Source organism: Heptranchias perlo, chromosome 10 (genome assembly GCF_035084215.1).
Source record: "Heptranchias perlo isolate sHepPer1 chromosome 10, sHepPer1.hap1, whole genome shotgun sequence".
NCBI lineage: Eukaryota > Metazoa > Chordata > Chondrichthyes > Hexanchiformes > Hexanchidae > Heptranchias > Heptranchias perlo.
The window spans coordinates 71,936,205-71,952,900 of NC_090334.1; the positions used below are offsets into that span (position 1 = coordinate 71,936,205).

The 16,696-nt window shown below is 42.5% G+C and overlaps 1 protein-coding gene across 1 annotated transcript in view; it reads left to right on the plus strand.

Annotated features, from left to right (window-relative positions):
* Positions 1 to 16,696, plus strand: part of LOC137326682 (latent-transforming growth factor beta-binding protein 2-like) — a 607,725-nt gene that overhangs the window by 528,753 nt on the left and 62,276 nt on the right. The window contains exons 26-27 of the mRNA XM_067992000.1: positions 4,844 to 4,966; positions 9,206 to 9,337. Of these exons, the coding sequence (XP_067848101.1) occupies positions 4,844 to 4,966; positions 9,206 to 9,337 (255 nt within the window). The remainder of the gene's footprint in view (positions 1 to 4,843; positions 4,967 to 9,205; positions 9,338 to 16,696) is intronic.

Here is a 16,696-nt window from a genome sequence, read left to right on the forward strand (position 1 = left end):
GAAACAGTTTCTCCAAACCCTTCGTGATTTTGAACACCTCTATTAAATCTCCCTTTAACCTTCTCTGCTCTAAGGAGAACAACCCCAGCTCTTCTAGTCTCTCCACATAACTGAAGTCCCTCATCCCAGGTACCATTCTAGTAAATCTCTTCTGCACCCTCTCTAAGGCCTTGACATCCTTCCTAAAGTGTGGTGCCCAGAATTGGGCACAATACATCAACTGGGACCTAGACCTGTAACTAGTGATTCATAAGGCTTTAGCATAACTTCCTTGCTTTTATACTCTATGCCTCCGTTTAGAAAGCTAAGGATCCTGTATTCCTTTTTAACAGCCTTCTCAACTTGCCCTGCCACTTTCAAAGATATTTATACATGTACCCGCAGGTCTCTCTGTTCCTGCACCCCCTTTAAAATTGTACTATTTAGTTTATATTGTCTCTCCTCATTCTTCCTACCAAAATGCATCATTTCACACTTCTCTGTGTTAAATTGCATCTGCCATGTGCCTGCCCATTTCACCAGTCTGCCTATGTCCTCCTGAAGTCTGTTACTATCCTCCTCACAGTTTACAACATTTCCGAGTTTCGTGTCATCTGCAAGCTTTGAAATTATGCCTTCTATGCCCAAGTTCAGGTCATTAATATGTATCAAAAACAGTAATTGTCGTAATACTGACCCCTGGGGAACACCACTGTATACTTCCCTCCAGTCTGAAAAACAACCATTAACTACTACTGTCTGCTTTCTAACTCTTAGCCAATTTCATATCCATGCTGCCGCTTTAATCTCATGGGTTTCAATTTTGCTAACAAGTCTATTATGTGGTACTTTATCAAACGCCTTTTGAAAGCCCATATATACAACATCAACCGCACTACCTTCATCAAAGAACTAAATATTGACCAGTAAACCAGGAGAACTCACCTGCTCTTCTTTGAAATAGTGGCTAGCAATCTTTTACGTCCACCTGAGAGGGCTGACGAGGCCTCGGTTTAACAACTCCTCCGAGAGAAGGCACCTGCAACAGTACAGCATTGGAGTGTCAGCCTAAATTTTGTGCTCAAGTCTCTGGAGTGAGACTTGAACCCACAACCTTTTGACTCAGAGATGAGAGTGCTACTAACTGAACCAAGCCTAACATCCATATGTTAAACCAACCTCATTATGGTTTGATCTTGTCTGATATTGTGTCCGGTCTACAGTTGTTTTACAGTGTTTAGCGATATTACTGCTATTCACAAGATAATTACAAATGAGAAAGACCATTTGGCCCATCTTTGTTCATCCATCCAGAAAGACCTTAAAGTTCCCTCATTGCAGAATCTAATTCTTTCTTAAATAATTCCAAGGCTATTGACTCTGGCTCTCTATCCGAGAATTCATTCCATATGTTGTTCGAAAAAGAACTTGCTGATGTCAGTCGTAGATTTGCCTTTTACTTGTTTGAACATGCCTCCCATTGTTCTATTGTTGCAATTTAGACCAATCTTCTGCATTTCCCTATCATTTACTATCATATATTGCTATAAGATTGGCCCAGAATTTGCTGTAGCCGGTCAATGAACGGTGACCGGTGTTAGTTAGACTTGCCCTTGCCCATTTAATTTCCATGAGATTTTGCACTGCAAGTTGCTGGAAGTGCGAAATGGAAATGGTGTGGAGCCCTCTACAGGGCATCTGGGATCTGAATGAACAGGACAAGCAACTGTGTATCTCCTTAACTAATCAGATTTAAGGATTGTTAAATGAACAGCACAGAGTCTGAACAAGGAAATGTAGGTTATAATAGTGATTTCAATGTCAAATCAGGTACAGAAAGAGAAATAAAGAGAGGGAAAGAAAAATTGGATTAAGAGAGAGAGAAAAAGAGTCAGAAAGAAAAGAAAATTAATATTTTTAAACAAAATCTCCAACAACAATTAGAAGCTGAAGGAATGAGACTTCACACTTACAATAGTTAATTTTCAGTGCCAGCAAGGTTGTTTGGCAGTATTTAGCACTTATCACACTGTTAAAAAGAGTACTTAAACTGAAATGGACAAGCCCTAACTTTCTGTGGCGAGTTTAGTTCACATCTACAGTGCAAGTACAGGAACTTCACGCCATTCAATGCATTTGAATGGTGAGTCAGACAATAAGATGCCATTTTTGCTAATAACAGAGCGATACATCTCAGACAGTAACTTCCGGATTTTCGCATTTAACTGCACATCTACCCTCGCCTGAAATTGCTGTGTGATTTGCACATAAATAACAGTGAGCGCCATTAGCCTCACCGTTATTTTGACTGCAAATTCTGAGCCATTATCTCTTAGACACTTCCTTTCAATGCTCAAAAGCCCAAGTTTCTTTGTTTTTTTCTCCGACACTAGGGAGGGGGGTAATTTTCGTCTCACTAGCACCCCAATTTTCATCGTGAACAGGATGGTAGCTAGATTAAAATAATTTTAAAAACTTAAATAAATAAAAAAAGAAAATGCTGGAAAAGCTTAGCAAGTGAGGCAGCATCTGTGGAGAAAGAAACAGAGATAACGTTTCAGATGGAAGACCTTTCATCAGAACTGGAAGATGTTAAAGAGTTAAAGTTTTTAAGCAAGTACAGAGCCAGGGAAAGGGAGGGATGGAGAGGAGGGGAGGAAAGAACAAAAGGGAAGGTCTGTGTTAGGGTGGAGGGCGAGAGTGATTAAATGACAAAAGGGATGATGGTGCAAGGCAAGGAGGGTGGTAGTCAGACATGTTAAGAAACAGAAGATCGGTCTGGAGGAGCTGCAAATGGCAACCACAGCACCATAACCAGAAGCTGCAGTCCAAAAAAAATAATAAATAAAAAAATGGGAGCAGTGGTTATGGTCTGAAGTTATTGAAATCAATGTTGAGTCCAGAAGGTTGTAAAGTGCCTAAACGGAAGATGAGGTGCTGTTCCTCGAGCTTCATTGGAACAGTGTCAGAGGCTGAGGACAGAGAGGTCAGAGTGGAAGTGGAACGGGGAATTAAAATGGCAAGCGACCGGCAGGTTAGGGTCACGCTTGCAGACTGAGCAGAGGTGTTCAGCAAAGCGATCACCCAATCTGCGTTTGGTCTCCCCAATGTAGAGGAGACCACATTGTGAGCAGCGAATATAGTATACTAAATTGAAAGATGTACAAGTAAACTGCTGTTTCACTTGGAAGGAGTGTTTGGGGCCCTGGATGGTGGGAAGGGAGGAGGTGAAAGGGCAGGTGTTGCATCTCCTGCTCTCGCATAGGAAGGTGCCGTGGGGATGAGGGCGGGTGTTGAGGGTGATGGAAGAGTGGACCAGGGTGTCGCGGAGGGAGCGGTCCCTTCGGAATGCTGAAAGGGGAGGGGAGGGGAAGATATGTTTGGTGGTAGGATCGCACTGGAGATGGCGGAAATGGCGATGGATGTGGAGGCTGGTGGGGTGGAAGGTGAGGACAAGGGAGACCTTATCATGGTCCTTGGAGGGAGGGGAAGGGGTGAGAGCAGAAGTGCAAGAAATAAGATGGACACAATCGAAGGCCCTGTCCACAACAATGGAGGGGAATCCTCGGTTGAGGAAAAAGGAAAACATATCGGAAGCAAGGGTGTGGAAGGTGGCATCGTCAGAACTGATGCGACGGAGAAACTGGGAGAAGGGAATAGAGTCCTTACAGGAAGCAGGATGGGAGGAAGTGTAATCAAGGTAGGCATGGGAGTTGGTGGGCTTATAATAGATATTGGTTGGTAGCCTATCCCCGGAAATGAAGATAGAGAAGTCAAGGAAGGTAAAGGAAAAGTCGGAGATGGACGATGTGAAGGCGAGGGAAGGGTGGAAATTGGAAGTTTAAAAACTTACCACTCACTTGCCGCCTGAGGTCCATCGATGCAGTTTTCAAGCGGCCCTCAATTGAGGCGGCCAACACGTCTGTCCAAAACAAGCAGGAGCCTCATTAATACATGTAAATCTGGATCCTATGACGAATTTAGGACCTAATACAATATTGGCCTATGCCCAGTGCAACTGAACCAGCAGTCCTTAAAGGGAGGCTGTTTAGAAAATATTCACGGAAAGTTTTTTAACTTATTTTTGTGGGACCAGGAAAAGCATGAATGCAGCTCCCGGCTCCACAAAAAAAGTCACACCAGCTGCCAATCCCTCCATGCCACCCCTGCTATCTTCTGTCGCATCCGTCCTCTTACTGTGCTCCTGCCGGCAGGCCTCCACAGATGAGCGACCAGATTTCCACCCCCACCCCCCACAATCAGCAAGCTGCCTGTCAGCACTCATATAGCACTGGCAGCTTGCCAATTTTATTATAATGAGATCCAATCACCAAAATTAATCAAGCCTTTCGGAGGCGACATCAGGTGGGCAGTGCGATCGCTCTGCCCACCACCCACCCAATTTCTGCCCGAATCGAAATTCACCTCTAGATATCATTGCTTTTCTGTACTTCCATGCTTGAATGTCTCCTACATGTCTCAGTGACCAGAAGTGGATACAGTAGTCAAAAGATGTGGCCTGACTAAAGCACTGTAAAGTTTGATCATAACTTCCTCTGACTTACAATTCTACTATTTTGATCATATAGGCCAGCATTCCACCGGCTTTGTTGCTTGCTGTTCTGCATTAATTGGACATGTTGAGTATCAAATCTGCTAAGACACCTAAGTCTTTTCAACATCAGGCTTAGCTATTTCAACAACACTCATGGAATATGTTCGTCACCCATTTTTTCTCTCTTATGTACAGAACTTTACACTTGTCTGTATTAAATTTCATATTGTTCTGCTCTCTTACATATTTTGTCTTACTTAGTTCATAATTTCTGAGTTCATTGGTGCAATTATATTGTTTATCTCCCAGATGTGGATGAATGCAGTGAGGAGGCTATGTGTTCAGGGGGCCAATGCGTAAATACAGATGGATCCTATATGTGTAGATGTGATACAGGTTTTACCCATTTACCTGAAGCAGAACAATGTATAGGTAAGAATTAATTTAAAAATGTGTTAGCAGTTTTATTTTGGATTTTTGTATATTAGTAACAAACTATGCTCCATGTTGAAGTGTACAGTAATGATTGTTTTACATAAAATATATTATAGATGCACATGCACACACATGTGTTTACATATATAGATATAATATAACCACACATACATATACACATACAAATCACACATTTTTAAAAAGTGCAAGAGAACTGCCTGCCCAAAAATTACAAGAAAATGACTAAACCCATCTATATGTTGCCTCTTGTGTACTTGAAATGCCTCTAACAATACTTTGTCAGGCAGTAGCTTCCTGTTTCAGGAAGAATCTGCACTGCACTCCCTCCAAAGCCAATATATCCTTTCTAAGGTGCGATGCCCAGAACTGTACACAGTACTCTAGATGTGGTCTAACCAAGGGGATATATCCGAGGGTTCGCCCACTGAGTCTATATGGGTAGAACTGAAAAATAAGAAGGGAGAGATCACTTTGATAGGATTGTACTACAGACCCCCAAATAGTCAACGGGAAATTGAGGAGCAAATATGTAAGGAGATTACAGACAGCTGCAAGAAAAATAGGGTGGTAATAGTAGGGGACTTTAACATTCCCAACATTAACTGGGACAGCCATAGCATTAGGGGCTTGGATGGAGAGAAAATTGTTGAGTGTATTCAGGAGGAATTTCTCATTCAGTATGTGGATGGCCCGACTAGAGAGGGGGCAAAACTTGACCTCCTCTTGGGAAATAAGGAAGGGCAGGTGACAGAAGTGTTAGTGAGGGATCACTTTGGGACCAGTGATCATAATTCCATTAGTTTTAAGATAGCTATGGAGAAGGATAGGTCTGGCCCAAAAGTTAAAATTCTAAATTGGGGAAAGGCCAATTTTGATGGTATTAGACAGGAACTTTCAGAAGTTGATTGGGAGAGTCTGTTGGCAGGCAAAGGGACGTCTGGTAAGTGGGAGGCTTTCAAAAGTATGTTAACCAGGGTTCAGGGTAAGCACATTCCTTATAAAGTGAAGGGCAAGGCTGGTAGAAGTAGGGAACCTTGGATGACTCGGGAGATTGTGGCCCTAGTCAAAAAGAAGAAGGAGGCATATGACATGCATAGGCAGCTGGGATCAAGTGGATCCCTTGAAGAGTATAGAGATTGTCGGAGTAGAGTTAAGAGAGAAATCAGGAGGGCAAAAAGGGGACATGAGATTGCTTTGGCAGATAAGGCAAAGGAGAATCCAAAGAGCTTCTACAAATACATAAAGGGCAAAAGAGTAACTAGGGAGAGAGTAGGGCCTCTTAAGGATCAACAAGGTCATCTATGTGCGGAACCACAAGAGATGGGTGAGATCCAAAATGAATCTTTCACGGTTGAGAAAGGCATGGATGTTAGGGAACTTGGGGAAATAAATAGTGATGTCTTGAGGAGTGTACATATTACAGAGAGGGAGGTGCTGGAAGTCTTAACGTGCATCAAGGTAGATAAATCTCCGGGACCTGATGAAATGTATCCCAGGACGTTATGGGAGGTTAGGGAGGAAATTGCGGGCCCCCTAGCAGAGATATTTGAATCATCCACCGCTACAGGTGAGGTGCCTGAAGATCGGAGGGTAGCAAATGTTGTGCCTTTGTTTAAGAAGGGCGTCAGGGAAAAGCCTGGGAACTACAGACCGGTGAGCCTGACATCTGTAGTGGGTAAGTTGTTAGAGGGTATTCTGAGAGACAGGATCTACAGGCATTTGGAGAGGCAGGGGCTGATTAGGAACAGTCAGCATGGTTTTGTGAGTGGAAAATCATGTCTCACGAATTTGATTGAGTTTTTTGAAGGGGTAACCAAGAAGATAGATGAGGGCTGTGCAGTAGACGTGGTCTACATGGACTTTAGCAAAGCCTTTGACAAGGTACCGCATGGTAGGTTGTTACATAAGGTTAAATCTCACGGGATCCAAGGTGAGGTAGCCAATTGGATACAAAATTGGATTGACGACAGAAGACAGAGGGTGGTTGTAGAGGGTTGTTTTTCAAACTGGAGGCCTGTGACCAGCGGTGTGCCTCAGGGATCGGTGCTGGGTCCGCTGTTATTTGTTATTTATATTAATGATTTGGATGAGAATTTAGGAGGCATGGTTAGTAAGTTTGCAGATGACACCAAGATTGGTGGCATTGTGGACAGTGAAGAAGGTTATCTAGGATTGCAACGGGATCTTGATAAATTGGGCCAGTGGGCCGATGAATGGCAGATGGAGTTTAATTTAGATAAATGTGAGGTGATGCATTTTGGTAGATCGAATCGGGCCAGGACCTACTCCGTTAATGGTAGGGCGTTGGGGAGAGTTATAGAACAAAGAGATTTAGGAGTACAGGTTCATAGCTCCTTGAAAGTGGAGTCACAGGTAGATAGGGTGGTGAAGAAGGCATTCAGCATGCTTGGTTTCATTGGTCAGAACATTAAATACAGGAGTTGGGATGTCTTGTTGAAGTTGTACAAGACATTAGTAAGGCCACACTTGGAATACTGTGTACAGTTCTGGTCACCCTATTATAGAAAGGATATTATTAAACTTGAAAGAGTGCAGAAAAGATTTACTCGGATGCTACCGGGACTTGATGGTTTGACTTATAGGGAGAGGTTGGATAGACTGAGACTTTTTTCCCTGGAGAGTAGAAGGTTGAGGGGTGATCTTATAGAAGTCTATAAAATAATGAGGGGCATAGATAAGGTAGATAGTCAAAATCTTTTCCCAAAGGTAGGGGAGTCTATAACGAGGGGGCATAGATTTAAGGTGAGAGGGGAGAGATACAAAAGGGTCCAGAGGGGCAATTTTTTCACTCAAAGGGTGGTGAGTGTCTGGAACGAGCTGCCAGAGGCAGTAGTAGAGGCGGGTACAATTTTGTCTTTTAAAAAGCATTTGGACAGTCACATGGGTAAGATGGGTATAGAGGGATATGGGCCAATTGCAGGCAATTGGGACTAGCTTAGTGGTATAAACTGGGCGACATGGACATGTTGGGCCGAAGGGCCTGTTTCCATGTTGTAAACTTCTGATTCTATGATTCTAAGGCTTTGTATAGCTGTAACAAGACTTCTTCCCCTTTATTTTCTAACCCGCTAGATGTAAAGGCTAACATTCCATTAACCTTTTTGATTATTTTTGGTACCTGACCACTACATTTTAGTCTCTTTGCAACTCCAGTGTTCCTAGCTTTTCACCATTTAAAAAACCCTTGGATCTATCCTTTTTTGGTCCAAAATGGATGACCTCACACTTACCTGCGTTGAAATCCATCTGCCGCAGTTTTGTCCACTCGCTTAATCTATCAACGTCGCTTTGTAATTTTATGCTCCCGTCTACACTACTTACTATGCCACCAATCTTTGTGTCATCGGCAAACTTGGATACATGGCTCTCTATTGTGTTATCTAAGTCATTAATAAATATAGTGAATATTTGAGGCCCCAGCACACATCCTTGTGGGACAGTATTAGTCACTTCCTTCCAATTCGAGTAGGAACATAGAAACAGGAGTAGACCATTCAGCCCCTCGAGCCCGCTCCATCATTTGATAAGATCATGGCTGATCTGTGAACTAACTCCATATACCTGCCTTTGGCCCATATCCCTTAATACCTTTGGTTGCCAAAAAGCTATCTATCTCAGATTTTAAATTAGCAATTGAGCTAGCATCAATTGCTGTTTGCGGAAGAGAGTTCCAAACTTCTACCACCCTTTGTGTGTAGAAATGTTTTCTAATCTCACTCCTGAAAGGTCTGGCTCTAATTTTTAGACTGTGCCCCCTAGACCTAGAATCTCTTATCCTACTCTCTGTCTTCTACCGCCTAACCAATCTCCTAACTAGGTCAATGATTTGCCTTCAGTTCCATGAGCTTTAATTTTAGCTAACAGTCTCTTATGTCTGCTTTTCTTCATAATTGATTGTTTTGCATTACAGCCTGTAAAAGAGTATTCATATTTCCTATATTTTCAGTGAAAATCAAATACTGATGTGCTTTAAAGTACCTAGAGGAGAATTGTTACAATTTTTTTTAAGATAGCTACATTATTCAACCATTCTCCTGAAAAGTTGTTGTTCATAAATGACTTTTACTGCGCTGATTTTATTATTTTAAATTTTAAATAAAGGAAAGTAATTTTAAAAATGTGCCAGTTTATTAAGCAACTGAATGCTGTTGTTAATTATCACCAATCCTTTTGATTTTGCTTGTATCTACTTAGATATTGATGAATGTAGTTTATATGGTAGCTCTGTATGTGGGATCTGGAAGTGTGAGAATACTGTTGGCTCCTATCAGTGCATCGTGGGATGCCAGCCTGGTTTCCAGCGTACTGCTATTGGAGAATGCATTGGTGAGTATTCTTTAAGATTAAGGTCTGGATGATGGATTTAGAATATTTTTATTAAGAATTCAATGCTTTATTAATTTTACAATTTTTAACCAATTTATTACTTTTAAAGTAGCTCCCTTTTTTAATTCGAAGTTTTCAGTTAGCATGAACAGTAAGTTCCCCTTCAGTGCAACACTTTTCCAACACAATTTTGTTTTCTCAATTGAAGTTGCTTTAATGGAAAAGTATCTTTCTCTCTAGCTAATAGATCTTTAGCTTTCCACAAACCATAGCTCAGTCTTAACCTTTTTGAGAAAATGACTAACAAATTTTCATGAGGTAACTTTTACAATTTTGTGCTCCCAGCGATGGAAGCACACTTTGGGAATTTAGGTATCTCTCAAGATGCTCTCACTGTCCATGTTGAGGCATGGAGGTCCACATTCAGTGATGCAAAAATAGTCTACTTTTCTTTACATTCTTCATATGTGGGCATCACTGGCAAGGCTGGGATTTATGTATTGCCCACTCTAGTTGCCCTTAACTGAGTGACTTGCTGGGTCACTTCAGAGGGCAGTTAAGAGTCAACTACATTGGTGTGGGACTGGAGTCGCATATAGGCCAGACCGGGTAAGAAAGACAGGTTTCCTTCCCTAAACGACATTAATGAACCAGTTGGGTTTTCACGACAATCCTGGGATTAGCACTACTGCTCATGTGGATGAACACCAACATGGACTGTTTGGTCCGAATGGCCTGTTTCCATGTTGTAGGGCGAAACTTTCAACTTCGATGGGGGCGTAAAACGGACAGTAGCGGATCTCCCAAGTCAATGGAAAGGATAATCAGGTGGGGTATATAACAGGTGAACGATTGCTGCTGCCCATTTTACACCTCCACCAAAGTTGAAAGTTTCGCCCCTAATTTCTGTGGAAGTCTGTGCATAATAAGGCTCTATGCGTATAAGTAATTTCTCAGTGAAGTTCAAACCTCATTCACTTAATCTTTGAAATGGTGCAAAGTGTGATCTCACAAGTGAATACAAAGCTGGTTTTTCTTTGCAGCTACACCTTGCATCTGTGACAGAACAATGTCCAGAGTTGTTGAGCAAACAAAGTTTTCTTTCCCACCCTGAAATTGAAGCAGTCATATCATTGGGACATCAAAGAAAAATCTGTTTATGTATTCTCCATGGCAACAGCAACATTGTTTTGTCCTATCTTTGAGTAGGTTATTTAATGTTGAATAGGAACATTCTGGAAAAAAAACATAGAAATTGCATCAGAATTTATATTACATACTTGTTACATTATTCCCTCCAAGTTGTTGTGCATTTTGAGCAACTCTACCAAAGCCTTGCATTGCATTATAAGAATTTTGGCATTATGTCAGTCAGGTTGGTTTGTGTTGGTAACCAGTTAAATACTTATCAGTACTTCAGTGTTTCTCTGGAGGATCCAACATCTTGATTTATTGCCATACCTTAGCCTTGAACACTGGAAAATATGATAAATGGGGCTTTTTTTCTTAACAAAGATGTTGGATACTTCTTCAAATCAGCAGTCCTCTTCTAGTCTGGCCAAACTGGTTGTAATCAGAGCTTAGATATTTTTTGCGTAGTGTTGATTAACATTAGGATTTCATTAGAGGCAATGAAACCAAACTTGCATTATTGGTATAATATACTACTTTAAGCATTAACACAGAACCAATATTGCAGCAGTGATACTTCTTTGGTATTCCAGCATCCAAATGCAAAAAATGTTGCAATAAATGTAAATTAATTTCACAAGTAAATATTAAGTACAATTTTTATTGAATTGGGTGAAAAATGATATATTTCTGCAATAATTCTAGGTGGCAAGATTACATACAATTACACAGAATGAATGTACAGCACAGAAACAGGCCATTCGGCCCAACTGGCCCATGCCACTGTGTATGCTCCACACGAGCCTCCTCCCACCCCTTTTCATCTAGCCCTATCAGCACAACCTTCTATTCCTTTCTCTCTCATGTGTTTATCTAGCTTCCCCTTAAATGCACCTATGGTATTCACCTCAACTACTTCTTGTGGTAGAAAGTTCCACATTCTAACCCCTCTTTGGTAAAGAAGTTTCTTCTGAATTCCTTATTGGATTTATTAGTGACCATCTTACATTTATGGCCCTAGTTTTGGTCTTTCCCACAAGTGGAAACATCTTCTCTACATCTAACCTATCAAACCCTTAAAGACCTCTATCAGGTCACGCTTCAGCCTTCTCTTTTCTAGAGAAAAGAGCCCCAGTCTGTTCAATCTTTCCTGATAAGTATAACCTCTCAGTTCTGGTATCATCCTTATGAATCTTTTTTGCACCTTGTTCAGTGCTTCTATAACCTTTCTATAATATGGAGACCAGATCATAGTGTCATAGTATCATAGTAGGTACAGAACAGGAGGAAGCCATTCAGCCCATCGTAACTGTGCCGGTTCTTTGAAAGAGCTATCCAATTAGTCCCATTCTCTTGCTCTTCCCCCATTGCCCTGTAATTTTTTTCCCTTCAAGTATTTATCTAATTCCATTTTGAAAATTAATATTGAATCTGCTTCCACCAACCTTTTAAGCAGTGCATTCCAGATCATTACAACTCGCTGTGTAAAAAAATTTTTCCTCATGTCGCCTCTGGCTCTTTTGCCGATCACCTTAAATCTGTGTCCTCTGGTTACCAGCCCTTCTGCCACTGGAATCAGTTTCTCCTTATTTACTCTCTCAAAACTGTTCACGATCTTCAATACCTCGATCAAATCTCCCCTTAACCTTCTCTGTTCTAAAGAGAACAACCCCAGCTTCTCCAGTCTCTCCACATAACTGAAGTCCCTCATCCCTGATCCCATTCGAGAAAATCTCTTCTGCATCCTCTCTAGGGCCTTGACATCCTTCCTAAAGTGTGGTGCCCAGAATTGAACACAGTACTCCAGCTGAGGCCTAACCAGTGTTTTATAAAGGTTCAGCATAACTTCCGTGCTTTTGAACTCCATGGGCTCGATTTTTGGACGTCCAAGCCAGTGGGTTCGTGGCAGGGGGCCTCCGAATATCGGGGATTCCTGGGGCGGGTCCAGAGCCCGGCTCCAACCTGCCCACTTCCGGGTTCCCCAGTGACGCGCTTAGATGCGCGCGCAGGCCCCGCATGTGGGACTCCCGCCGGCAATTAAAGCTGGCGGGATCCCACTAAAGGCAATTAATGTGATAGTTCAGGTCGTTAGCAGACCTGATTTGTAGGATATTTTAGGAGGGGTGGGATTTTCATCTCAACTGAGCGTGTTTCCCCTACTGGGGGAAACACTCCCAGTTGAAATGGACGTGTTGCAGCCACCAGCCTGTGGCAGCTGCAAAGGTCCATTTGACAGGTGGGAGGGGGAGACCCTCACTCATTGCAGGAGGCCACTCTGTCACTTTGGACAAAGTTTGGCCTCCACCACCCTCTTCCTAACAATAAAATTCACCAACTTGGAACCTCAACCCCGATGTGCAGACACATTTACCTACCTTGCGGACCCCCTCAAACATACATCCGGATGGGGGCCGCCATAGCTACAATCATGACCTCCTCGGAGGACAAACAGCATCACCAGCCTCGCCAGCCACGCCGTCCACCTCTGACACGTGGAGCTGCACAACACAGTGCTGTGACACATCCACCTGCACAGCAGGAGGGAGGGCAACCGCAGAGAGAGATGCATCGCAGAAGGCACTACCCTCGCCACAGGGTCCACAGACCGAGGCTCAGCTTCCTGGACCTCCCTGAGCAGCAGTGCACACAGAGGCTCAGAGTCACTCAACATGTAGTCGTGGACATCTGCAGCCTCCTTCATGCCGAGCTGCTTCCGGCTGGCCCGAGCACCATCATCTTACCTGTCGCTGTCAAAGTTACCACTGCCCTCAACAACTTCTCCTCCGCATCCTTCCAGGGTGCCACCGGGGATATCGCTGACGTCTCTCAGTCGTCTGCACAAAAGAGCCCTGCAAATACACCTACACCCACTCTGCTGTGACACAATGGGTGGCATCAGTTGTGGGTCTTCATGGTGATCCTCAGGAAAGGGCATTATTGCACAAACCAGACAAGATTTGCAAAGACGTGGCAGTAGTGGTGACAATATAATATGTGATGTGAGTTGATCAGAAATCAAATATAAGTAAAAACCATGACAAACCCTCAAACACCCTTTTGCATCCCCTTCATGCTCACGACATGGCGAGGTGAGTGAGTGCAGGGAAGATGAGGATGAGCTTTGAGTGGGTGTGAGGAGTGATGTGATAGAGTAGTGTTGGCAGTGCAGAAGGAGATGTGGGGTGGGGGCAGTGATGTGGCAGACAGAGTGTAGGGGAATGAGTAAGTGTACTCACTTTGGCTGATCTACTTAGATCATTGAAGCGCCTCCTGCACTGTATGCAGGTGCATGATATGTTGGTGGTGCTGGTAACCTCCTCTGCCACCTCAAGCCAGGCCTTCGTAGTGGCATAGGCAGGCCACTTCCTCCCGTCCACTGGGGAGAAGTGGCCCCCTCCTCCTCACCCCATCCAGTAGGACCTGGAGTGAGGCATCATTAAACCTGGGAGCAGCCTTCCCCCTGGGATGGTCCATGCTGTAATTTTGGCTCCTTTCTGCAGCATCAGTCAGTGGAGGAGTGCCCCTTTAAATAGGACTCCTCTAGCTGACAGCCTATGATATGGGTGCGCAGTCTGCCCGCTGCGCAGTTTTTCAGCGCGAAACCTGGAAGCCAAGGTAAGTGGCTTCATTTAGGCTGCGATCGCGTGCGGAGCACCCCGAATTCACTGGGCACATTACCCAAGCCCCCAGTTGACCCCCCGCTGCCAACCCGCCTCCCTCCTAATATCGAGCCCTATGCTTCTATTAATAAATAGGACCCCATATGCTTTTTTAACACCTTGTCAACTTGTCCTGCCACCTTCTAAGATTTGTGTATGTGCACCCCCAGGTCTCTCTGTTCCTGTACCCCCTTGAAAACTGTACCATTTAAATTATATTGCCTCTCCTCATTCTTCCTACCAAAATGCATCACTTCATAATTCTTTGCGTTAAATTTCATCTGCCATGTGACTGCCCATTTCACCAGTCTGTCTATGTCCTCCTGAAGTCTGTTACTATCCTCCACGTTGTTTACTATGTTTCCGAGTTTCATGTCATCTACAAACTTTGAAATTATACCCTCTATACCCAAGTCCAGGTCATTAATATATACCAAAAAGAGCAGTGGTCCTAATACTGACGCCTAGGAAACACCACTGTATACTTCCCTCCAGTCTGAAAAACAATCTTAATATCTAAGATGTTAGATAAATTTTCCCTCTCCTGACCTTGATTTGTTTTATGTTTTGATTCTCAAAGGATTGATTGAAAACCTGGTCTCTGTGTTTTCTCACAGTTCAGACCTATCTGAACCATGTTTTTCTGTATATGGTACCTTTACAATTTGTTAGGAAAAACAAGGGGATAGCAGCTGACTTCCAAGGCCTGATTTTAACTCTGATGTCCCTTTGGCACATGTTCAGGCTGAAACACTGAATTGAAAATTTTGTGTTAGTGGAACTTTATTAGATTTCACTGGTTATACCTGAATACTATACTATATGAATAGTTAAGATTTAGGGTGTGGTTATTCTCCAGCTACTGATCTCAATATCTACAAAGTGCAATGGACAGTTGGCAAGCCTGACTGCAGATCCCACTGAGCTCAGCCATAAAAGAGCTTCGTGCAAGCGCGAATGGTGTACAAAACTACGCTCCCCGGAAGGTTAATTTTTTAGTGTTAGGAGAGTGTAGACGGGAGCAGATGCTACCTCTTAACATTAAAAACGTTGGAAAAAGAGGTATATAATGTGCCTAGGTGGACCAACAAACTGCCTGAACATTTTTAAAATGCAGCTTCATGTTGGACTGGAGTCACACTGAACTCCTTGTGAACTTAAACTGCAGTAGGACTTCCCGATGGAGGAAGTCTCACACTGCTTGCATTTAGTGCACTTTAGGGTCAGATCAGGGCCTGACTCAACTTATACTGCAATGTGCACCCAAAGCCACTTTTCACTGAAGCAAGAGTGGCACTATAACAGCACCACTACTTTTTGTTTGTGCTGCTACATTACTTGAATTAAGCCCTCCAGTATTTAACAATACAATTTTACATCATATTCATTACAAATCTAACTATATTATGCAGCAGGAAAAAAAATGTTTTGCACAGAAGTTTAAATTTGGAAGTGAAGTTATTTGTATTGTTGAACAACAGAGATTCAATTACCTTAACTACCTTCCATTTAGCAAATGCCCATTATGGTTTCTCTAGTTCCTAGAATTTACTGTGACCTCAACATAGTCCCACATTACTACCAACATCAAGTAAATAGCCAACTTCTAAAATGTCTAAAATTTGACCAGTAACAAAGCTATACTTTACAGTGATGTGGAATATAAATTACTGAACGGCTTTGAGATTTGGAAGAAAAAATATCCCAGTTCCTAACGGAAACCTGTCTAATGTTCCTTTGGGGAATTTTATAATGACTGTTTACAGTTGTGACTGGGATGGTGCTATCAGCAGCTGCCATTCATTAGAATGACAAACAAGTTCAAACATTCACACTTAAGTCAATCCAATAGATGTAGTCCTCTAGTTTTAAAAACATTAATACTTTAATACTTACAATTCAGAGGGTCACAGATTTGAATCACACACCTGGGTGATACTTGCTCCTTGATTCATTGACTTAATACTGTCTTTGTTGGGAGGGGGGATGGGGTAGAAAGGTGGACAGAGAAGAAATAGGAGGAAAAATCGCAAGGTCAGCCCTGCTCCATAAAAGCTTACTTCTGTCTGTTGTGTAGTGGCATTGACAACAGCTTTAGAGAATTTTACAGGTTGGCAGATCTGAACTTCTTTGCTAGCAGAACAAGGAGGTTGATGCAGTAGAGGAGACAATTATGAAAACTTTTAAAATTTGTTTAAAAATGTCCTTTCCCAATGTTATCTTATTTTCCTTTCCCTTCTTTAAGCTGCCCCCATGTTATTGACTATTCGTTGATCAAGAGAGTGGGCAGTTGACTGTTCACAGGCCTCTTCCATTCCTGTTCTCTGACCAACTAATGTTATTTTAACTTAAGGTTTAAAAACGTGCGATCCTTTATTAGACCTATAAAGCTAAGGTTGTATAATGGTGAAAGTGAGTACCTTCCTTGAATAACCTATTTATTCCATACTATTTTTGTATGCGTCATTCATTACTAATAAAAGGAAGTATTGAAACAAAGTTTTTTAATGGGCAAATGCAGATGGCAGTTAGAATGAGATCATGTTCAGCTGGCAATCTTTTGCCTATG